General features: G+C 39.7%; 1 protein-coding gene across 1 annotated transcript in view; it reads left to right on the forward strand.

The window, feature by feature from the left end:
* Positions 1–25,195, forward strand: part of ctnna1 (catenin (cadherin-associated protein), alpha 1) — a 172,662-nt gene that overhangs the window by 118,213 nt on the left and 29,254 nt on the right. The window contains exons 8-13 of the mRNA XM_078231172.1: positions 6,193–6,273; positions 14,612–14,764; positions 16,734–16,826; positions 17,256–17,412; positions 21,932–22,132; positions 24,761–24,912. Coding sequence (XP_078087298.1) covers positions 6,193–6,273; positions 14,612–14,764; positions 16,734–16,826; positions 17,256–17,412; positions 21,932–22,132; positions 24,761–24,912 — 837 coding nt within the window. The remainder of the gene's footprint in view (positions 1–6,192; positions 6,274–14,611; positions 14,765–16,733; positions 16,827–17,255; positions 17,413–21,931; positions 22,133–24,760; positions 24,913–25,195) is intronic.

Below are 25,195 nucleotides of genomic sequence, written 5' to 3' on the forward strand. Positions count from 1 at the left end.
AAATTAAATCACCACCAGTCAGCTTCTGTCAGCTGTCCTTGCACAATTATAAGTTTTTTTTTTAAGTTTGGTATTTTTAACCTTTCTAGTTAACCATGGATGGTGAGTCCATCCCTTGGACTTGTTCTTACTCATTACAATATAGCTATTCTATATAGTATTGGGTAGTAATTGGTCTAATTGAATTTGTCCTGCTGTTTGAGGGTGCAACATACGTGGCCAATTTTCCATATTGTCAGGTAGATACCAGTGTTGCTGTAGTCTTCAACACCTCAGCCTGGATATTGTCAGGTCGAAGCTGGGCTAGGCATGCTTGGGGGCCAGCGATCGGCCTGTGGTGGGGTGGGTGGGCGGGGGGCAGTGCTGGCCAGTGATTGAGCTGGCCAGCAGTCGGGAGGCCGACACAGGGGCCACTGTGCATGCGCCGATCTCGGTGCTAACAGATCGGCGCATGCACAGTGGCCTGTTGAGCGTTATGCTGCCGGCCTCTCCAGTGGGAATAGGGCCCACCTAGTGCTTTTTACATGATTCACGCTAGTGCAATCAACAATGCACAGAGTGTGGGAGATTCTTCTCTGAATTACCACTGAAAAAAAAGTGTGATTTACTCCCGTTTTCATGCACATTCAACACTTAGAATTTTGGGGGGAGAATCACCCCCATTGTGTTGAAAAGTTAATCTACAAAAAAGAAGATTGTTTTGTGCAGTTGGTACAAATATATAAAAATCTTTTCTATTTCTTACCCATACATTTATTTTAATTAAAAAGTTCCCTTATGTAAAAAAAAGTGTTAGTCTTACATTTTGTCATTTTTGATAGGAAGAGTGATGTTGCTCCTTTGGTTCGGTTGGTTAATAGGAGGAGTGCCACTGGAAAGCTGGATTGTCATCAGACATGACACTGCATACCAACTCTGTCTCTCTCTCGTTCACAAAGGTACTTTCACTCTCAGCACTCCCACATCCACAGACTCTTATCACTCTCATCTTTTCTTTCTCTCCCACACGTACAAACTTGCTCTCGCCTCACTTTCTCCCTCACACGCACTGACACTCTCACCTCTCTGTCACAGAAACGCACATATCTCGCTCCCTTATACAGACACACAAGCCCCTATCTCTTGTATGCACATACTCACACTCGCCCATATCTCTCTCTTATACACACACACCTCTCTTTTCTTGCACCTCTCCCACATGCCCTTCCTGCCCTCGTGCATGCTTCTCTCACCCTGGCTCATGCTTGTATCCTTATTCGCCCATCACCCTGACCCCCACCCCATTTTCCCCCGCCGCACTCCAACTCCCATTCTGAGGTCTGCTTCCCCCGTTTCCTGCTCTCCCCATCACTCCGCTCTTGTCGTCATTCCACTGTCCACACTCACCCTGATCTGGAAATTTGAATTTTGTGCTGTTTCCAGTTCGTCCAATTAGAGGTTTGATTCTGGAGAAACTCTGCCTGCCATGGAGCCCAGTTTGGCAAACTCTGGATTAGGGTATATGCTAGGCGAATGTTAAAGATTGTGGTTGAATATACTTTGGCACCGTCTGATGGATGTCTAGTTTGAAACAACTAGATCTGTTCTGAATCTTTCTCATTTAGCACAGTGGCAGTGCCACAGCACAAGATAGATGGCACCCTAGTGTGAAGACATAACTTTATTTTCACTGTTATGAATCGAATCATGAAAAAGTTGCCTCTGCAACAGATGGATTGGTGAGAATGAGAGCAAATAGTTTTTTTTGTGCTTCCATCACCACCTACCTCAGGCCCAGTTTAGCTGTTAGGTTCTTTCAGGGCTTGGTCAGCTCAGTCAGTTGTGGTGCAACCAAGCCACTCTTGGTGATGGATATTTAAGGTCCCCAAGTCAGAGTGCAATGTGCCCTTTCTACGTTTAATGCTGCTTCTAAGTGGTTTCAACATGAAGGATTACTGATTCATCACTTGAGATAGGATGTTAGATGGTAATTATAGACAATTTTGTCGCCCCTATTTGACCGGATGTCATGAGACTTGCAGTTCGTAGTTGAGGACTCCCAAGGCCACCCCCTCGTGACTGTACTCCCATTTGGGCACAACATGGGATTATGATGGAGGTGTCTGGAACATTGGTTGTAAGGTGCAGATCAGTGAGTTTAACATTCAGGCTGTTGTTTGCCAAGGCTGTGGGACAACTGTCCCAATTTTGGCACAAGCCCCAAATGTTAATGAGTGCTGTTCTGATAGCTCTGTCTGTTGATTTTGTAAATGGCGGATGTTGATGAAATGTTTAAACTTGCAGGACAAGCCCTACTGGTAAGCACAGGATTTCTGCAGGTCTTTTGTATAGGGTAGCAGGAACATATGAAAGACAATAAACAGTGTAACTTGTCAGGTGATATGGAAACATGGACAGATTCTTGTTCAGACCAATTCAGTTTGCATACTAAATCTGACAATGTTTTCATCTTTTTTTTTTACCAGGAATTTTGACTTTAAAGAAATGTTTCTTAAACTGGTTTTAGCATAAACTCTTGAATTTATAAAATTATTGTATATTTTCCATGAAAGAACATTACCGTCTATTAAGAAAATAACCCTAGTATTTTAAATTAGTGGCAGGGAACAAAACCTCTTTTAAAAAAGCAAAACCAGAATTGTGTTGCTATGCAACAGTTATGAAATTAATAATCTGAGAAATACTAATAGGGATGGCAGATGAATTTAATCTCAAATCTTCATTTCATAATGATGTAAAATGCGATGCTGAAGAAACCCACTTAATTTAATCAAAAGTGGCCAACATTATTCATATTCATTATGGTAATATTTGGCAGATTTATAAGAAGTAGTCTGTGGATTATTTGCTAATTTTATTTCATTTTTTGACTCATTCCTACATTGCGGTCATAAATAATTCCTCCTTTGTGTGCAAACGGTTCTGTGACTGCTGAAGTTTCATAGAATTGTAGAATGCACAGAAGGAAGCCATTCAGCATCTATGCCAGCCCTCTGCAAGAGCAACCCAACGAGTCTCTTCCCCCTGTCATTTTCCTGTAGCCCTGTAGTTTTTTTTTCTCTTCGGGTGCTATTCAATTCTTTTTTGAAAGCCGTAATTGAATCTGCTTCCATCACATCACTATAAATCTGTGCCCCCAAGTTCTCGACCCTTCTACCAATGGGAACAGTTTCTATCTATCTACTCTGTTTCCTCTGTTGTTAAGTTTGCTAAGATAGCAAGAACAGACCTCTTAAATAGATGGCAATGGCCTTTGGGCATGCTATTCCATGTGAACAAGAGGATAAGTGGGCAGAGCAAATGGCATCAATGGAGCCGCATCTTTCTTGATTAGCAGTTTTTTTTAATTTTGTGATTTCTGAGATGACTTGTTTCTCATCTGCTGTTCTGAGAAATTAAAATTGGCACTAATTTGGCTGTTATCTGGTCTCTTTCAAAGGTTTCTCAAATCCCTCACCAAATTCACATGTATATAAACAATTGGCTGATTTAAATTTATGGAATCTGGATTTCCTCTAGTGCAAACGCATGAAAATATAAGCTATCATTTGCAGGTGTAATTGTGTCCTTATGCGTAAGGTATTGCTTTGATAACAGTATCTGTTTCATAGGGGTGTAAGTTAGTTACTCCAGGCTATGTTTCAAGCTTTGTTTGCTGATGCGGAATTTTTTATTAGCAAAAAAATCAACTGCATTGTTGACACTTGAAATATTAAGAATATGCCATCGCCACTTTCAAACTTAAGATGGCTTCATAACAGTGCAGTTATATTGGTAGCTTGCAAGCAAAGCACTTATCTTGAAAGTGGCATCTTACAATTACCAAAATTGACCTCTGATTTCAGGCCACTGTTGTGCTTAATTTTATGTCCACAATAGTTTTTCAAGTCCTGTTGATACGCAGCACATGATATAACTAGCCATTAAAGTCCTATTTTAAATATGCATGAGTAATTATAAGAGTTCCTGGTGAATGTAAGCTCGCAGTGGAAACTGTCAGGATTCAGATTTTTGGCAGCCAAATGTTGTCCTGTTGAGAAACATGTTGGTCATGTTGCATGGATTGAGTTGCTCAACAGTTCATACTCGGTACTTGCAAAACCGCCAGTCATTTATACTAATAGCCATCAATATTTTTGAGTGAAGTTTCATTGAAAAGCCCATATGAATTATCTGCAGGCATTTTGCTGTAGGACAAAACATATTCATAATTGTATTTCCTTCCCTTCCTTAAAGTGTTATTTGCACCATTTTTGACGTAAAAGGCAATGAGTCGATGTGCTCGAATATTACTGCCACTAGGAGGAGTACAAGAATGACCCAGAAAACTTTGCACAAGATTTTCCTCCCTGTTCGTGGGCAGAAACAATTTCTCAACAGCACACTTTAATTTGGAAATTGTTGACAGGAATTACAACTCATGTTTCCATGCCACAAATCTAGCTACTGCTCACTAACTTTTAATTTGTTAATTTTTTGTTTTAAACGTAACTTTCATTCTCCTCAAACAAACTTGTGTGCAGCACCACTTGGACATCTAATAAACTATTATAAAATAGTTTTCTAAACATACTCCTGAATAGCAGACATATAGGAAATTGAATATTCCCTTTCATTTCAATGGAACACAGTGCTGACTGGGTCTGAAACAAATAAGTTGGAAAATAGTCATGATTTTCACTCGATGGTTTTAATTTTAAAAGTTGCGACCCATTTTTATCTCATTCATTGTATTTATTTTGGGCTGCTAGTGAATAAATAAAATGCCCACAATTAAGAATATGAATGTAGAGATAATGTACAAAAATACAATTCCCAAATGTGCACAGTGATGTACAAGGACAGAACACCAGTAGAGGCAGTATTAGTGCATGGAGTTGCATTGTTCTATAAAATAGCAGAATGCCACTTTCATTGTATACATTGTAACATCTCTAAATCTTCCTTACTGGACTTGGATATTATAATTTCTGCTTTTATTATTGATTAAAAGACAGGGTTCATGGTTTAGAAAAAATCCAGTACTTTCATTCGTGTAAGTGTTATACAGGCATAATAATTATCACCCTTTTTCTTATTCATTCATGGGACATGGGCGTCACTGGCTAGACCTGCATATATTGCTCATCCCTTTAAAATGATGCGTAATTACTTCAAATAATGGTTTGATTTGGAATATCTCATGCTGGAAGATTTTTTTTTACAAAGGGCATATCTTTTTTGAGTTGGTTGGACATTTGAAATGTTGCTGACATAGCTATAGATGTGCCACAACATCCTAAAGGATATTGTTCAATCGTTTTCTCTCTGCATTTCTAATTTGGTTTGCAGTTTACTATGTTGATTTAAGTTGTCAAGCAATGTTCAGAAAACTAATGTGGTTTTGAAAACTCTTATTTCATGGGATTTTTAAATTTTGAAGTTTTCAAGTTGATTGCATTTTCATGTTTTGGTAATTAACACTGATACAAAGTACTTTTATGGAATGCAATAATGTGAAATGAATAATCTAGCTGTTCAGTCGTGCAAATCTGTATTCTCTGTTCCTACACATGAATTAGTTACTTTTTCAAAGAAATAGGGATTATTCTTCACCTTCACTACATGAACATAAAGTAGACAGGTTCTACACCAGGCAGATAACTTTCTCCACCAGATTATCACTTGTGGTGGTGGTAAGCATTACCCATGAAGCATTCATTCAAAATATGCATATTTGAGATATTTGGTTATAGAACAAGTTTAACTTGTTTCTGAATAAATTCCTGTTAAAAGCAGAAAATCTATGCTTGGAATAAGGAAATTAGGAAAAAGCTTTAATTGAATTGTTCAAATATTTTCAGTTATTGAAGCTTAAAATAATAAAGTGTTCTAAGTATGGTGGCTGCAATTGTAAGCTTTCCATTGAAGTGCATATCTTTGGGAAATAATGGTTTAGATTTTAATTGGGCATTCCAGATTTTAAGGATTAAAGTGTAACTTCAAATTTGTATGGTTATCTTGAATTTAAGCTCATCACTAATAGATATTAATGTCATATGGTTCTAGTTAATACATTTTAAAATTAATATTGGAAATTCCAAACTGTTCCAGTTAATTATGGCATATAATTACGCATACCACTTGCAAACAAACTGTTTTTCAATGTGCTGCCGCAATATATGCAATTTAAAACTTCAATTTCTTTTTCAGGCTGGTCGAAAAGAAAGGGGTGATGCACTGAATGCTGCAATTGACAAAATGACAAAAAAGACAAGGGACCTGCGCAGACAGGTACGTTAAATTATGGAAGAAATGATTTCATTGGAAAAAGCATTTTTAAAAAACTTCTAAGTAACGACAACATTTAGGAATGCGATGAGTTCATAATTGTGAACAGAACTGATTGAAGTTACTTTAACTTACCATAACATAGATGAACCATCTTAACCAAAAATCTAAAGATTCAGCATCTTTTGTGGAATTTGTAATGATATGAGTTTGAAACTCCAAAAGGCCAATTTTCATCCTCTCTGGCTAGCAGGAACCATTTTTAGGATAAATCATCAGATGGGCAGCCCAGGCAACTGCTGGAATCACATCCATCCCTCATTAGCCTATGCAAATTGGGGGATTCCATGATGCATGCAAGGTTCTGACACTAGGAATAGAAACATATTAAAATAAATTTATAAAAATCTGAGTGTGTTTGTGCAGATGTAAAATAAAATTAATAAGGCTTCTACCTTAGTGTCTACGTCAAAAGTTTCCACAGTTAAAAGTCAAATACTTAAAAATAGACTAATTACTAATGGTTATTTTAAGCTAGCCTGATTTCTGGTTTTAAGTGGCGTTTTCTTTGCCTGTAATTTATAGAATATCCAGCATTGAAAATGGCTGGTACAGCACAGATGTCATGTCTATTGACATTTGTTCTAAAATTGCTGCTTGCACTAAATGTTAAACTAAAGAAAGCAAATATGGTAGTAATTATTTTTGATGTCCACTAACAATGAAATACCAACGGCATGTTATATAATGTGGCAGTAGTACCACCTAAGTATGCTTTCAGAAACCAGATTGGCCTTGGAGAATGGTCAGCTATTCAAATTGATATTTGACTCAAAAGTGCACTGTCTAGGGTTGGAACTTTTCATTTAATCAGTCTTTAGGATAATTTAATTCTGTACATGGGTCAGATTGCTGTAATTGCCATGAGTTTTCAAAACCTCTACAGATATTTTGACAGAGAAATGTATTATACTTAAAACTGATTTGAAGCAGCATTTATCTGAAACCTTAATGATTTAAACAATTATATATGTTGGCAGTTAAATTCCTCTGCTTGTTTCGGTTTGAGACAAATTTAATGCTGCAACTGGAGTCTGTTGTTGGTCTTTTCAAGGCATGACTTTCTTGATAACATCTTCTCCTCTGCTTCACAAGATTCTGGATTCAAATTCTACACCTGAGACTTGAGCACAGAAATCTAGGCTAAAACTCATGCTATGTTGTGCTATTCTTTGGATGAGATGTTAAACAAGACACTGATTGCTTTCTAAGATGGATGTAAAAGATCTAATTCGCTATTTAAAGAAGAGCAAAGGATTTCTAGGCGCACTGGTCAAGATGTATACCTCAATCGATATTTCAAAACAATTAATTTGGTCATGATTACGTTGTTATGAGAGAGCTTGCTGTGTGCAAATTGAATGCAACATTTCCTACATTACAACAGGGATTATCTTTCAAATAGACTTCATTACCTAACCACTTTCATGTCCTGAAGTCATGAAAGGTGCTATACAAATGCAAGTCTTGTCTTGCTCCCATTTTCTGTTATGCAGTGCTGAATGGTTATTAAATTATAGAATAATATGCTTTAGTTAGTTGATTAGATTTTAATTAATTTGAATATTGAATTAAGAGCACAGTTCCATTATTTTATAAATGGCAGTGGAACTAATGATTAATTACTTGCAACACTGTCTATTTTAAAGTAGAGCAAGATTTTATTTTAGAAATAAAACTAACCACTACCTAGATTGGAAAGAAAATGTTCAGAATAGTACTGTGGCTTAGACTGAAAGAATTACTATCCTCTGCTAATTTAGATAGTTTCAATTCATTCTTAATAAGCATGAGTTCTTAGCACAAACTTGCCTCTAATTCAGCAGTAAATTAACAGCTTAGTGCAAAATGGTGCCATCAGACCGCTTGTTATTCTGAGGGCTTGATGTATCACTTGGGCCTTGTGTCTTTTCTCTCTCCTTTTTAACTTTTACTCTCCACTTCTGGAATTTTTTTGCATCCTACACAGGTAATCTTGCAATCTCTTAATGCTCTTTAATATCTGATACAAAATAAGTGAATACATTTGATTAATCTTCCTGGACTAATGGCCTATCATTAAACATCTCTAATTTGATCATGAAATTTATAGTGCAGGTACTGTGCTGCAGAGATGGCTACTAGAATAGATAACATTAGAGTCCATTAAGAGCCAAAGTTGCTGATCATTGGGGAAATTATGTACCTGTTACATTATTAACAACATTTAAATACCAACTTGATTCAGTTGTTTAAAAGCTAATGCTTGGGTGTTATCAAATGGCAGAAATTAGAGCAAAGAAGGAAACCCTACTAAAAGATTTTGTTCTAATCTTTTATGAAAATGTTTTGGTAACCATCTTTTTAACCTTCTGGCAGTGATTGTGACTTTTTGCACACATGTTAGTTAATGAGCCAGTGGGCATAAGTAGTAAGTTATCCTCTCAAAAGTTAGCCATAGCTTGAAAGCTTCCAAGTACATCGACAGCAAAAGTGAGCAAAAGAATATCAGGAAACTAGGAGGGAAGTTGAAAGAACAATTAAGGTAAAGAGGAACTATGAAATAAAAATGATGAAGGGGCAGAATAGTGACATATTCTACAGACACAAATGAAAGCAGGAAAGTCAAGATGGGAACAGGGCCATTAAGTGACTGTTAGGATAAAGTTATGCTTGATTTGACTCCGTGGTAAACATTAAGTAACTTAATATTTCTGCCATTTCATTGTCCACTGCACACGATTTTCTAAATTTGTGGGCAACCCCAAATTGGGAGGGTAGTCAACAGAGGAGGAAGACTGCAATTATTTCACTAAAACATTAATACATTTGAGAAATGGGCAGTTAAATACAGAAAAAGTCACAAGTTACTTTGAAACTAGGAATCTAAATGGCATGATGGAGCAAAGGGATTTGGATGTATAAGTACACAAATCATTAAAAATGATGTCAGTCACTATGGCTATTTATAAAAAAACACGCCAAGCTCAAGGGCTTATTTTGAGAGGGACAGAATTAAAAAGTAGAATAGTATGCTAAATTTATATTGAGCTTTGATCAGACCTCCCTTGGAATACTGTGTGCAATTCTGGTTGTCATGTTATGAAATGGATATGAAGGCGCTGGAGATGGTACACCAACGATGATACCAGAATTTCAAGGTTATCCGGTCATTAAAGGATGGATAGGCAGAGGCTGTTATGGATAAAAAGAAGCTTGAGGGGTGACCAAATAGATGTCTTTAAAACTGTTTAATTATTACAGTAGGTACAGAATTTGTTTCCACTGGTAAGGAAGAGCAATACTAGAAGCTATCAAAATAAGATAGTCACCAAGGAATCAAACAAGGAATTCAGAAGAAACTTTTTACCCAATGAGGAGTACAAAATGGAATTCTCAGGAAATAGTTGAGGTGAAAAGTAGCAATGCATTTAAGGAAAGTTAGATAAGCAGATGAAGGAAAATGGAAGCAAGGGCTATGCTGGTAGTTTAGTGAAGATGTATGGGAGGAGGCCCAGGTGGAGCAAACACCAGCATGAACTGGTTGGTCCTAAATGATCTGTTTCTGTCCTGCATGTTAAATGTAATTTCAATTATCTTTCTCTCTGCCTATGAAGAAAGCCTCTAACCTTTAAACCTTTTTACATAACTACAACCTAATTTTGCAAGCTTTCTAAGACTTACATTTCATAGTGGTTGTTCAGTACTGGGCACCATTCTGTGTCTTAATCAATTCTCTGTACACATTCAGCATCACTTCCTTTTTGGTCAGGATTTGGTCGTGCCCTACTTATTTCTTCCATTGTGGCTGTTATTTTCCCTGACAATTTCTATTTGTGATCTTTTTGGAAGTTTATCTCTTTGTTAAAAGTACTACTTGAATGCAAGCTTTTGTTTGAATTTGTTATTCAGGTCATTGTGTTTTACCTGCACACAATTGGATTGAATTGCATTTATCAAGACAATATCCCTTTTTAAATGTTGGTATCATCTTGCACTATAAAATGTTGATTATACATTTTGTTAATGAAGTGTTAAAGAGAGTATAAATTTCCTGATTCTAATTCTGTGACATGGGGGAGTTTGATTTTTTTTGAATATATGAAAACTGACTTTCTTGCCTAAATCAGTGAAGTTTATTTCAGCTGATAGTCTTTTTTCATTCCAAACGCCACTCTTTATTCCCTTCTCATCCATCTGAGTGTCAGCTGTGGTTCAGTTGCTAGTATTCTCACCTGAGTCACAAAATTCCAGATTCAAGGCCCACTCCGGGGATTTAGCATGAAAATCAAAGCAGGCATTCCGTTGCAGTGCTAAGCGAGTGCTGTATTGTTGTAGGTGCCACCTTTTAGATGAGATATTAAACTGAGGCCTCATTTATCTGCCCAAGTAGGTGTTAAAGATCCAATGGCACTATTTCAAAGAAAAGTATGGGAGTTACCCCAGTGCCCTCAGCAATATATTTATCCATCAGAGTCACAAAAACAACTTATTTGGTCATTGTGACATTGCGAGCTTGTGTGTACAAAGTGTCTGCTGTGTTTCCTGCATTGCAACAGTAGGTACATTTCAAAAGTACTTAATTGGCTATAAAGTACTTTGAGAAGTCTGATGCTCAGAAAAAGTGCTATATAAATGCAAATATTTTCTTTTTGTAAACCAAATTTGACAGTCACTCTTTCCCAAATGTTCTAGTATCACATTTCTTCTTCTGATAAGGAACCATATCTAGCATTGCATCCTACCTTGCTAGGCATGCAATAAATTGAATAAATCAATCTCTATATATTTTAAATCTTTCTCCCAATCAATTATTTCCCTACCAATGATTTTATAGTATTCTAGTCAACCTTATGATAGTGGGAATATTGCATTATTACAGGTGTAAATATCTTCACAAATCTTGCTTGCAATTCATTTTGCACTATTTAGTAACCTGCAAGCTCCTCCCAAAATGGTAGCCAATCTCTTGAGACTTCTTAAGAGGTTCAGTTATACTCTTGAGTGCCATCACTCATATTTCTGACCTCCTGAGATTCTAAGTGAAGAACTGTGATACCTCCCACAGTTGCAGAGAGGGACCTCTGCTTTTGGGCCAACAAATAGTTGGTCCTTTATGCTGCAAGCATCCTATGGTTCCATACATCTGGATAGTGGGTTGATCACCAACTGTGAATATTTGCTGTTGTCTTTGTGAAAGGAGAAGTCACTGCTGTTCATAATTTTCCATCTCGCAAAGAGCAATGGTGTTGTGGTGAATGGCAGGCAGGGGTGTTGGGGGTCATTTAGTTGGACTGAACTTAAGCATCCACACATGATCCCCATGGCATTTAACTGCAAGTCTACAATCTGTGTGATGGCTGCAAGCCAAAGAGACAGCTGGAGTAGACTTGGACCACAGTTATGGTGCAGGGTGTTCTGGATCTGCTCCCCCATGACGATCCAGTGAGTTTACAGACCTTGTTCACCCAGTTTTCACTTTTTGCCTGGTGTTGATAAGCTGGCAGGGAGGAGTCCTGTCCCAAGGTAACTCCTGTCCAAAGGTAACCCATTCGTAATTTGAATTTCCAGTATTTGGTGTAGGGCTAAGTATCTGCCATAGATGTTGAAAAAAGCTGCTCTGAGTACTACTCCCTGTGCCAGACAATTTTGAACACATACTTGGCTAGTTCTGTAACCAATGTAAGTGCAAGTTGATTGATAAGCCAGAGCTTTCCAGCATTGAATGGTTATTGAAACTTCATTAGCAGGTCTTTGCACCAGATAGTTCTGTTTGCCAGTGACAAAACTTTGAAGGCAGTTTCAATGTTCAATTGCTTCTGCCTTAATTTTGGTAGTAAGTACAAGGACCTAGTCAGAGTGGCTTGTTCCTTCTCCGCACGTTTGGGAGAATGGCTTCTAAAGCCAGTTTAATTTGTTTAAGGTTGAATCATTCAACCATCTTAAGATCTCCCTATGTTGATTGTTTTGAGATCTTTTCAAGTAATATCATCATCAAGATGGTGGAATGCCCAAATATTCCCTCCCAATTTAAAATATATGGAAGCATTGGATGTCAATCATGAGTATCTTGCAGAAGGAACTAAACAAGATAATTGGTCCAGAACTCTGCATTTATCAACTCAACGTTAAAGATCTGTGTAGAGCCAAAGTGTGAGAGCTTGCTGGGAACTTAGAACTTGCCTTCCAAGAGACGCACCTGCCTGAACCCAACCTATATCATCTATAGATCTCTGCATTTCACATGGTAGTGTGCTTATGCCACGTGTATTATTGTAGGGCCAAATGTCTGGCTGACCTGATTACCAAAGTTGAAGAGTTCTCCAACAGAAAGCTTACTGTTCCTCATTACAGTCAAAGTGAGCAAGCTGCCCATTATGAATATTTACAAGCTGCTGATCAAGACCTGGCCAACCATCGCCATACCAAATGACATCCACCAAGCCATCTGTAATTTCAGCACTTAACACTGCATCTGGGGGAACCAAAAAGTAGACCGAGTTCACTAGCAAACTAGACACTGGCCTCTGACATCCATCTCACTTACAATGCCAAACAGCCAAGTACCTTTTTTCTGCTAGTTGGAAGAAGGAATACTCGCCAGACCTTTGTTTCACACCGAGTAACAGCAAAGAATGGATGCTCAGCGTTTCCTGTAACACCCTTAAGAAATTGCGCACACTCAAGACTGATTGAGCATTGTGCTTATATTTGTAGGGACTTTGGTGCTAATAATCGCCTCAGTCCTGAACCAAGATAGAACTTTCATCAGGCTTCATGTACTAGCTCCATGGGAACTGTGGTGAATATAATCCAGAGAAAGTACTATGACTGCTTTGCTAGACTCCTGAAAATGGCAATCACCAGAAGTATCCACCATGATTACAGTAAAGAATAAATTGCATGCTGGTTCTATGGGTGAGAGATTGTTCATAGAGTTTAATGTCCTTCAAGACCCAGACATGGCAACACAAATGGGCTTTCTAAATGATGCAAAACCACTGAAAACTTGGATTCCTAATTTTCCAGCATGAAAACCTGGAAATTGCTTCATCAGCTTGGTGCCTCTTGATTGTTCCAACAGTAGACATCAAAGAGCAGTGCCATTGCAACCTGCTTCCTAATCATCGAAAAGGTAGCAACTACCACCAGGGAAAGAAAAAGTGAAAAAGCTATTGAAGCACTCTTCAAAATGGCACTCAGCACACCATCTTTTTCGCTGTCTTCACCATCAAAGTGGTAGACACCTGATGACCACCAAGTCTGGGAATGTTATCAGAATTGATGGCACCCACCCAGAATTCACCAAGAATCAGGGCCCAAATGGACACGGCTTCCCAAGCTCACCTCCACCTTTAACACTGGGATAATCTTAGAAATCTGGCATTATTCCAAAGCCACTGCCACCCAAAACTCAGAAAGCCAATCCATGACCCCAGAAATACAGTCCCATTGCTCTTCTGTCTAGTCTACCTCTTCTATAGTCAGGGCTACTGGGATCGCAGCTAAGGTTTATTTCAAGGCTAGTTAATGTGTACTTTCCAGTCCCCTGATTTATTTCTAATGATTTACACATTCACGTTATATTGTGGCTCCTATTTTAAACACAAAGACATTTAATTTGCGGTTGGGGATGGACATATGCATTGTGCAGTTATTACATCTCTGATAAATGGAAGCGATGTGGAACATGTCAGTCTGTTGAAGATATAACGCCAATCTTTCAGTATAGATTGTGTGCTACAGTATCTATTTCTCGTGACTGCTGCTAGTGTGCACTGTGGAAGGTCCATCAGTATAGTGACTTTGCTTTTTGCTTTTCACTGAAATGTGGCAGGAAGTCATTGAATTCTCAGTCCCTTCGGATGCATAATAGATGTACTGTGGCTAGAATAAAGGCCAGATTCAGTGCATGAAAATTCTAGCCAAAATCCATGAGGACATTTTGCCGGCTGTCTATGATCATAGTGAATATCGTTTTAAAACCAGTCAAAATAGCTCTTGAACAATAAAATATTGGTAGCCCAAAATTATTTTGGTACATAATATATTTGCTAAGAGGTTTTTTGTAAAATTTCCTTTCTCTGAGCAAGGTATTACAAGTAACTTTTTCTCAACTGGTCATGGAAAGATTGAAAAATATAACATGTAATACTCAACATCTTGCAAGTATATGGATTTTTCAGTATGAAACTAACATCACAACTTGATTTTAGTCAAATTAAATGCACAGTTACTGAAAGTGAGTACTGCAGTGTTTGCGTTGTTGAGCTTAAACATTGATTGCTATTACTTTTAACAGTTGAGAAAAGCTGTCATGGATCATGTATCAGACTCTTTCTTGGAGACCAATGTTCCCCTTCTGGTTTTGATTGAAGCAGCCAAGAATGGTAATGAAAAGGAAGTGAAAGAGTATGCCCAAGTATTTCGTGACCATGCCAGCAAATTGGTTGAGGTGAGTGCAGATTTTCATAATTGCTGAATCAAACATGTCTATCTCTATTAACAGCTATGGTCTTTTCATGAAAATTATTTTCTGTATTCGTGAATAAGCTAGAAATATCCTGTGAAGAAAAGATTCAGAATTTCATGACGAGCATCTTTTATCAGCTTGATTATTTTACAAAATCTGAACATATCAGTGGTTTCATTTTGAATGTATGGAAGGAATGGAACAGATGAGTGGTTGTCCCTAATACTACTTGATTAGCCCTTGAAAATCATTGGAACACCACAACTGAGTTGCTCTTTCTTTTAACTGGGGTATTATGATTCATTTCTGTTGGATAACTTTGCAGACAAAATTGTTGTATTGACCACCAATTCTGAGAATGGGGAGGCAATGACCTAGTGGTATTATCGCTAAAATATTAATCCAGAAACTCAGCTAATGTTCTGAGGACCCGGGTTCGAATCTTGCCACGGCAGATGAATTTGAATTCAATAAAGAATATCTAGAATTAAGAATCTACTGATGACCATGAAACCATTGTCGATTGTCGGGAAAAATTCATCTGGTTCACTAATATCCTTTAGGGAAGGAAATCTGCTGTCCTTATCTGGTCTGGCCTACATATGACACCAGAGCCACAGCAATGTGGCTGACTCTCAGCTGCCCATGGGCAACTAGGGATGGGCAGTAAATGCTGGCCAGTCAGCGACGCCCATGTCCCACGAAAATGAATTTAAAAAATCATCCACGCTTAGCTCAAACGAGAGTTACAACTGTAACGAGAGATACTACAGAGTAGTTAGCCTAACATTATAGAAATGCAAGAATCTATTATCAGGAAAATAGGAGCAGGGCATTTAGAAAATCGGAATAGAATCGGGCAGAGCCAGCATGGTTTTGTGGAAGGAAAATCATCTCTGTCAAACCTATTAGAGTTCTTTGAGGATGCAGCAAGCAGGGTGAATAAAGGGGAACCGGTAGATGTAATCTATTTGGATTGTCAAAAGGCATTTGATGTACCATATGAAAGGTTAGTACGCAAGGATTTAGGATGATATATTAGGGTGATATGTTAGCACATGGATAAAGGATTGGCTAATGAATAGGAAGCAGCCGAGATGAATGGGTCACTTTCAACTTGGCAAGCTGTAACTAGTGGAGTGCCACAGGGGTCAATGGCGGGGCCTCAACCTGTAAATCCTTGCAACACATGCCAATGACAGTTGGTAATGGTGGTTCCTGGTCAGCAGTGTGATGGAAAGAAAATTGGAGCCTCTATCATCAGTATGTATAGCTACAAACTACAACATGTATGTAAACGGTTCTGAATCCCTATGTGACCTGTAACACCACTATCATACTTGTGTTGGAGACGGTTCAGTAGGTTGATTTATGGGATAGGGGTGGGGGGGAAGGGGGGAGGTGGTTGTGTTATGAGAAATGATTGAGTGGGTTGGGCCTATACTGATTGGAGTTGTGATTTTATTGAAACACATGATTCTGAAGGTGCTGAGCAGGGTAGATGCTGGGAGGATATTTCCTGTCATTAGGGAATCTAGCGGGCATAATTTAAAAATAAAATGTTTCTCATTAAAGACTGAAGACGGGGAGAAATTTCTTCTGAAAGTCATTCATTCATCTTTGGAATTCCCTTCTCCAGGAAGCATTGGTGACTGGGTTATTGAATATATTTAAGACTGAGTTAGATGTTTGACCTACAAGTCCAGAGCTTGCGGGGGGGGGGGGCAGCAGGCAGATGCCAAACGGGGAAATTGTAGTTAAGGCCACAATCTGATCCGCCATGTCATTTTTGAATAGCAGAGCAGGTTCATTGGGATAAATGGCCTATTTTCATCTCCTAGTTCTTAGGTTTTGTTGTCAACTCTAATATCCTATGTGGTACCAGTAGTTTATCTAAAAATCAGATTGTGTGTTGAAACCTGCACTTCACTGGTTATTTTTATTTCTTTAGGTTGCCAACCTTGCTTGCTCCATTTCCAACAATGAAGAAGGTGTGAAACTAGTTCGCATGGCAGCCACTCAGCTGGAAGGTCTTTGTCCACAGGTTTGACAAAACAACGTCCTGTTTAATCTAAAATTTAATTAAGTGATTTTTGTGTTTTGTCTACTGAAAAGAAATGCCAAGTTTTTTTAATGAACACTCTTCTCACAATGTATTTATACACTTGAGTGATTCCAAGTGCTGTCTTTTGTCCTTTTTCAACTTTCAGCCATTGATATTTCATACTAGTCCAAAACAAATTTTGACAACTGGAAGATATCATTTGCAGCAAACTTGAATATGTTTTGCTTTGTTGACTGATGCAGCATCACCAGTATTTGTTTTAAACTAGCATGTGGCAACTTTAAAGTTAAGATTTTCAGTAAATTTCATGAACTTGCAAATAGCTTTGACTTCATTATGCCTACAATTGATTCTGTAAAATGATGCAAAAGCATTAGTAGCTCTAACTTATTTGCATTGTTCCCTTAGGTTATAAATGCTGCCTTGGCCCTGGCTGCTAAACCTCAAAGTAAAGTGGCTCAGGACAACATGGATCTCTTCAAAGAACTATGGGAGAAACAAGTGCGTGTGCTGACAGATGCGGTGGATGACATTACTTCTATTGATGACTTCCTGTGTGTTTCAGGTATTTCTGTTTTAATAAAATATTTAAATGTTATCAGTGAACATTCACGCCATCTGATTCCAAATAACATGAGAATTAACAATTAATCACTATCAAGAGTAAATGTATTTGGGTTGTAATTCAGTTAATGTGGATACACAAAAGTATACTGTAAAAATAAGCATTAGTACTGAAAGTTTTACTCCGAGTAATAGATGCTAGTCACTATTCTGGTTACTCTACATTAATTTCAAATGTGCTGAAATCATTACTGCTAACTCCCTGGTGTGACTGGGCTTGATATATTTCTTACACTGTGACCAACCAAACAGCAAATTTTGATCCCAATGTAAATGTTATCATTGCTCAATTGAATGCCATTGCTGGCTAACCTCATACCATAAACATGAAACATCACTGCTTTGTGTCATCTCACGAATTCTATGTCATTTCATGTCTTTTGCTAAAATAGCAATTGTACTTGATGGATAGATGGATAAAGCAAATTTCATTTTGTAGTCTTAGAATATTATCAATGCTGCAAAGTTAAATACCGTACAATGTTTATGTATTTTAGAACCAAAGTCTTTCCATCTTTCACTTTAATACATCCACACAATTTTCAGGACAAATTTTAAAAAGGGTGCTCTCCTTTGCTCTCCAATCCAGTAACTAAAACTGGGTTACAATAAATATTTGAGGCCAATTTTTAGTTCATCCGAAGGACTGGAGCCTAATTTTTCTCCTTTCTCCCAATATTGGAAGCTATTTTGAAACAAGCAATTAAATAATGAGTTTATTATGCAAAACTTGAGAATCGGACTCAGTTCTGGTTTTGAGGTTCCTCAGCTAAGAGAATTAATTAAATGGAAGTTCAGTACAGAGCAATATGTAAACTCTGGCACCAAAGCATTGACATTTTTCAGCTTTTAAAACTAATTTTGATGAGACAAGTTTGCAGTAAGATCATCAATTTTTACATTTTAAGAAAGCGAACATGTCATAATTGATGACTTGCAGAACTTGTACCTTTTTAATACTCTCAAAGGATATGGGCATCATTGGCTAGGTCATCCCTAGCAGTCCTTGAGAAGATGATGGTGAACCACTGCTTTGAACCGCACAGTGCTATTAAGAAGGAAGTTCCAGGATTTTGACTCGGCAATAGTGAAGGAATGACGATATTATTCCAAGTCAGGATGATATGTGGCTTGGAAGGGAACTTGCAGGAGATGGTGTTGCCATACATTAGCTACCCTCGAGGTTGGTAATGGCATTGAATGGCAAGAGGAGATAGTTTAATACCTTTCTTGTTGGATATGGTCATTGCCTGGCACTTGTCTGGCACAGAACATACTTGCCACTTATCAGCCCAAGTCTTAATGTGGTCCAGTTCTAAGTGCTAATGGACACAAACTGCTTCAGTATCTGAAGAGTTGAGAATGATATTGAACATTGTGCAATTATCAGCGAACGCTCACACCTCTGACTTTATGATGGTGGAAAGGTTATTAATGAAATAGCTGAAGATAGTTGAGCCTTGGATGCTACTCTGAAAAACTCGTGCAGTGATGTCCTGGCACACTTGTGATTGACCTTCAACAACAAAGGCCATCTTGCGTTGTGCTAGGTATGATCCAATTGTGAAGAGTTTTCCCCTCATTTCCCATTGACTTCAGTTTTGCTAGGGCTCCATGATACCACACTCAGTCAACTGCAGTCACTCTCACCTTATCTCTGAAATTCAACTCTTTTGTCCATATTTGTTCTAAGGCACCAATGAAGTCAGGAGCTGAGTGGCCCCAGTAGAACTCAAACAGAACAGCAGGTCATTGCTGTGTAAGTGCTGCTTGATAGCACTGTCAGTGACGCCTTCCAACGCTTTGCTGATGATCAAGGACTGACTGATGGGGTGGTCCTTGGCCAGGTTGGATTTGGCCTACTTTTTGTGGACAGCACATACCTGGGCAATTTTCTACATTTGTCAGGTAGATGCCAGTGTTGTAGCTGTACTATGAACATATGAATTAGGGGCAGGAGTAGACCACTTAGCCCCTCAAACCTGCTCCGCCATTCAATAAGATCATGGCAGAGCTGATTGTAACCTCAACTCCACATTCGCACCTATTCCTAATAACCTTTCATTCCCTTGATTGAACAGTTTGGCTAGGAACATGGCTAGTTCTGAGTGCAAATCTTTAGTACCACTACAGGAATGCTGTCAGGGCCCATAACCTTTGCAGTATTCAGTACCTTCAGCAGCTTCTTGATATCACCTGAAGTGAATTAAATTAACTGAAAACTGGTATCTGATGTGGCAGACCTCGGGAGGGGAAGCCAAGATGGATCATCCACTTAGCACTTTAGAGGTGGTTGCCAATACTTCAGCCTTTCTTTTGCGGTGATGTGCTGAGCTCATTCGTTATTGAGGGTTGGGATATTTGTGGTGCTTCCTCCTCCATCAATGTTTAAATGTCCATCACCATTCATGACTGAATGTGGCAGAGCTTTGGTCTGATCTGTTGGCTGTGGGATTGCTTAGTTCTGTCTGTTGCATGATGCTTCCATTGTTTGGCATTCAAGTAGTCCTATGTTGTAGCCAGATCAGGTTGACACCCCTTCTTTTTTTTTGTGTGCCTGGGGCTGTTCTAGCATGCTCTGCTTCACTCTTCAGTTCAGATAGTCAAAAATTAGATTAAATTGTTCCAGATACCTTGTTTATGGGGCGGCAGGGCTTTGACATTACTCTAATGTAGTTTGAGGTGCATGTTTGTGCCATATAGTTGGCACTTAGAAAAAAACACTCGAATATATTAATTTTCCTTGCAGTTAAAGTTCCCCAAGATCACTGTATTTTTTATGTATGTGAAATGCGTTACTTGTATTTCATTCAAGTGACTGGCATGTCCACTCAAGTGGGCAGCACGGCACAGTGGTTAGCATTGCTGCCTTACAGCGGCAGGAACCTGGGTTCAATTCTGGCCTCGGTAACTGTGTGTGGAGTTCGCATATTCTCCCCGTATCTATGGGTTTCCTCCGGGTGCTCCGGTTTCCTCCCACAGTCCAAAGATGTGCGGGTTAAGTTGATTGACCATGATAAATTGACCCTAGTGTCAGGGGGATTAGCAGGGCAAATGTGTGGGGTTACGGGAATAGGGCCTGTGTGGGATTGTGGTTGGTACAGACTTGATGGGCCAAATGGCCTCCTTCTGTACTGTAGAAATTCTATGACTTGAAGGCATTTCAGACACAAAATTTCAAGTGCAGGCAACTGTAAGAGCCCAGTTGTGTACACAGATCTACAAACATAGAATAAATGATCAATGACTTTGGGTGAGATTTTCCTGGAAATTAGCAAAGATGCCGACAGCAGTGGTGGCTCTCTCCGCTGTATAGTGCAGCAATTAGAAACAATTTGATTTATTATTGTCACATGTATTAGTATACAGTGAAAAGTATTGTTTCTTGCATGCAATACAGTTACAGCATGCAGTTCATAGAGAAGCAAAGGAGAGGGTGCAGAGTGTTGTGTTACAGTTATGGCTAGGCTGTTGAGAAAGATCAACTTAATATAAGTTCGGCCTATTCAAAAGTCTGATGGCGGCAGGGAAGAAGCTGTTCTTGAGTCGATTGGTACGTGATCTCAGACTTTTGTCTTTTTCCCAATGGAAGAAGGTGGAAAAGAGAGTGTGCATGGGGTCCTTGATTATGCTGGCTGCTGTTCTGAAGCAGTGGGAAGTGTAGGCAGACAACTTGAAGTCACAGGTTCCACAACATATCACTGGCAGGACTGGCTCTTATTTGTCCACTCTGTCAGCAACATCAACAGCCGAGGATCAGAGCACCATTTTTAAAGGCTGGGCATGACCCTCTTTCACCACCTCCAATCTTCCCCCACCCCACCCCACGAGCGCAGCACTCACTTGAGCTTCCCTGGGAGATCTGCTCACTGGGTGCACTCCTTGGGAGTTCAGTTGTGATTGACGCTGTTCTGCCGTCACACCGCCGTAGATGGATTTTCTGGTAGGGGGTGGGGGGATGATTCTGGTGTCAGGGCCTGGTACTTATATAGTAATTTATCATATTCCTGACATTGATCATCGGGAAATGCACCCTGTAACTGATTTGGGGGGGGGGGGGGCTATCATGTCATGCGGTTCTCACAACATTTTCCGCTCCTGTCGTTGAACATGCCCAACACTAACAGGAATTGAAAACCTTGTCCTTTGTTTTTGGTGAGGTTTGTTGAGGGACAAATGGCAGTAATTGAACCAGTTTTCCCCTCCTATGGGATCTTTAACACCCACTTGAAGAATTAGAATATGCAGATATTTGCTCTAAAAGATAGCATAATTTTGCAGTCATGTCAACCTAAATTTTGTGTTCCAAGTTCTGGAGTTAGATTTGAAAAACAACTTGATTGGAAGGGCGAAATGAATCAAGCTGATGAATTTCATTTAAAATTAAGTTTGGTTTGTAGGGAGCTGAATTTATTATAAACCAGTTTTATATTACACTAAATCTGTTTTTCTTTTAACAGAAAATCACATCCTCGAGGATGTAAATAAATGTGTTATCGCACTCCAGGAAAAGGATGTAGATGGACTAGACCGTACAGCTGGTGCAATCCGAGGACGTGCTGCAAGAGTTGTGCATGTTGTCACTTCAGAGATGGACAACTATGAGCCTGGAGTGTACACTGAAAAGGTTCTGGAAGCAACCAAATTGTTGTCTGAGACAGGTAATAACTTCCTTCTAAGCACTAAGTATAGCCGAGGTTGTTCGGATATGTACAAACCAAGTGCTGAATATATATGAACTGTCATGCCTATGCTCACCTACTCCCATGTCATTTAAAGCAACAGTAGATCTCACACTGCATCCATTCCCTTCTCTCTAGTTGAAGGCCTTACGGGCTATGTTATCAAATTTGGGGCAAATCTCTGGTCTCTTGACAGAGCTGTTGGATGGAAGGGTGATGTGAAAGATGAGGGATGCATTGCTGAAATGTACAATTACAAATACACAGTGCCTTATGCAAAGCCCCATTGAAATCGCTCTAAGGGTTAAATTCTGCATAGTAAAGTACTCCATTCATACCTTCCGTAGATCATAAGTGGTTTTCACGGGTTTTTTTTTTAGACGGACATTGTCACTGAATTTTAGACTGGCATATGTAAATTACCAAAATCTAATCTAATCTAATCTCCCCTTGTCTGCGTGGATTTCCACTGGGTACTCTGGTTTCCTACCACAGTCCAAAATGTGCAGGTTAGGTGGATTGGCCATGCTAAATTGCCCCTTAGTGTCCCAAGATGTGTAGGCTAGAGGGAATCAAATATGTGGGTTTGCGGGGATAGGATCTAGGTAAAATGCACTGTCGGAGAGTTGGTGCAGACTCGATGGGCTGAATGGCCTGCTTCTGCACTGTAGGGATTCCGTTCTAATTCAATTTCTGAGCATTCATGGTCCATGAGATTTGGAGCAACTCTTGGAGTGATCATCAGAAGTATGGGGGGGAGCGATTCTCCCATCCCGCTGCGCTAATTTTTTAACACAGCGGGCTGGGAGAATCCCAGGCAGGCGATTTGCGGGGTTCACACATGCGTTCACGCCCTGCTAGCATCTCCCAGCGCTAGATTTCCAGTGCATCTGCTCCGCACCGGAAATTGGCAGGGAGGCACAAAGACCATTTAAATGGTCATTTGAATGTGATTTTAAAACAATTCGTGGGTCCGGGACTGAAGTCTCCGGGCCCGCTAGCATCTCAGTGTTTCACTCCAGCCGGGATTACAGTTGCTCCCTGCTGCAGGGCCCCGACCGCTGGAGTGAAGGGGGGGCAATTGGGGCCCATCCGGAGGGTGGGGTGGTGGTGTGCCCCTGGGCACTGGCACCCTGGCAGTGCCAGCCAGGGCCCAAGGAACCAAGTGCCAATACCCAGGGGCACCTTGGCACTGCCCATTAGCCATATGGGGACCTAAGGGGTGGGACTGATGGGGGGTTCCTTATGAAGGGCAATCGTTGGATTTGGGAGGGTCCTGCTGCCACTCTGCATCGGGATCCGTGGGGGAAGGAGGGAGGCCAGCAATCTGGGGGGGGGGGGGGGGGTGGCAGGGGAGATGGGGGTGGGGCTGGACATCGAGAGAGCCATGAGGGAGGGTCAGGGCTGGTCTCAGAAATGTTCGGGGGGCCAGCGATCAGGCCGTGGGGGAGGCGGAGAGCTGGCTTTGCGGAGGTCGGGGGCGAGATTGAACTAGCCAGTAGTGCGGGACCAATGCACATGTGCTGAGGTCAGCACTGACAGATCAGCGCATGCGCAGTAGCCCACTCAGTGCGCTGATTTCAGCCTCTCCAGCGGGAATAAGCCCCACCCACTGAAATTTAATGAGGCTGGTGGCCTCTGCAGTCCAGAGTGTGGGAGATTCTTCTCTGAATCTCTCACTCTGTGGACTGCATGAATTACTCCAGTTTTCATGCAAATTCAACACTTAGAATTTTTTGGGGAGAATTCTGGCCATGGTGTGGCATCTATTGTACAAGAAATGGTCACAAGGTTAAGAGCTCAAGTCCAAAGAAATGGCCATATCAGCCAAAACTTTTTCAAGAATCTAAAGAATGCCATTTCCATTAGGTAGGATTTGTTCAGTAAAGGACCACATTGTGTCAGGCAGTTGCTAAAGCTGATTGGGCATTTTGCTCCTGTTGCTGTTCCTGCTTGAAGATTAAATAGCCATTGCCTCATCTATAGTGCACACTTGATAATGGAAACCATAGTTTGCATTGTACCGCTCTGCAGACTGGCCTGTCTGCTTTTAGCAGTATTAGCCTGGGAGCTACAGCAACTATGTTTTTAGTAGGAGAGATACTTCGCACAAATAAAGGATCTACTAGAGTTTTTGTTAGTTTACTGGTTTTTCTTCAATACTGTATGTGTGGGGCTTTATACGAGAGTAAAGGACCATGCAAAGTTGTTTCACTACAGTACTCTGACATTTTTCTCGTCAGTAAATATATCATTGTAATCTCATTCTAATGACTCATTGGCCGAGATGGCAGCAATTTACTTCTTTGTAACTACTGTTAACACTTGAAATTGTAGCAATTTCAAGTATCTCGTATCGTGAAAAATCTAACTAATTAAGTGTAATTAATGAAGCTAATTTATTCTTGAGCAATGCCACTAATGACAAACAATTCTTCTGAACAAAGAATGTTGCTGTGCTTGGTGGAAGTAAATGGTTGATGAGCAATATTTTTCAAAAAGACTTCAGTAATTCTATGTAGAGCGCATTAAAAATGTTCAAATCATTAAAAGTGTGCATTTGAGTAATCTGTGTATTAATGCAATTCATCTATTTCCCATTTCTAGTTATGCCAAGATTTACTGAACAAGTGGAAGCTGCTGTGGAAGCACTGAGCACCAATCCTGCTCAACAGCTGGATGAAAATGAATTCATTGATGCTTCACGTCTGGTATATGATGGCATTCGGGATATTAGGAAAGCTGTATTGATGATTAGAGTGAGTACATTTGTGTTCATGGGCTGCTTTGCTGAAAGTATGCTGTTTTGATGAGTTTATTTGTGACTTACTTAACTCAAGGACAAAAGCTAAGTACTTAAAATCGAGCCAGTTGCACTCCGCTACTGCAGCAGCTGAGATCACCCACTGACCACAGAGCAGAGTGCACCCTAGTCCATTCGAAGACTCAGCTAATCAGTGGTAAACCCACTGAACTTTTGGAGAGATTGTACACTACAGTTTCATTATGGGCAATACAGCCTATTTTTCTGGTCAAAAACTG

The sequence above is a fragment of the Mustelus asterias genome, chromosome 16, assembly GCF_964213995.1.
Source record: "Mustelus asterias chromosome 16, sMusAst1.hap1.1, whole genome shotgun sequence".
NCBI classification, from domain to species: Eukaryota; Metazoa; Chordata; class Chondrichthyes; order Carcharhiniformes; family Triakidae; genus Mustelus; species Mustelus asterias.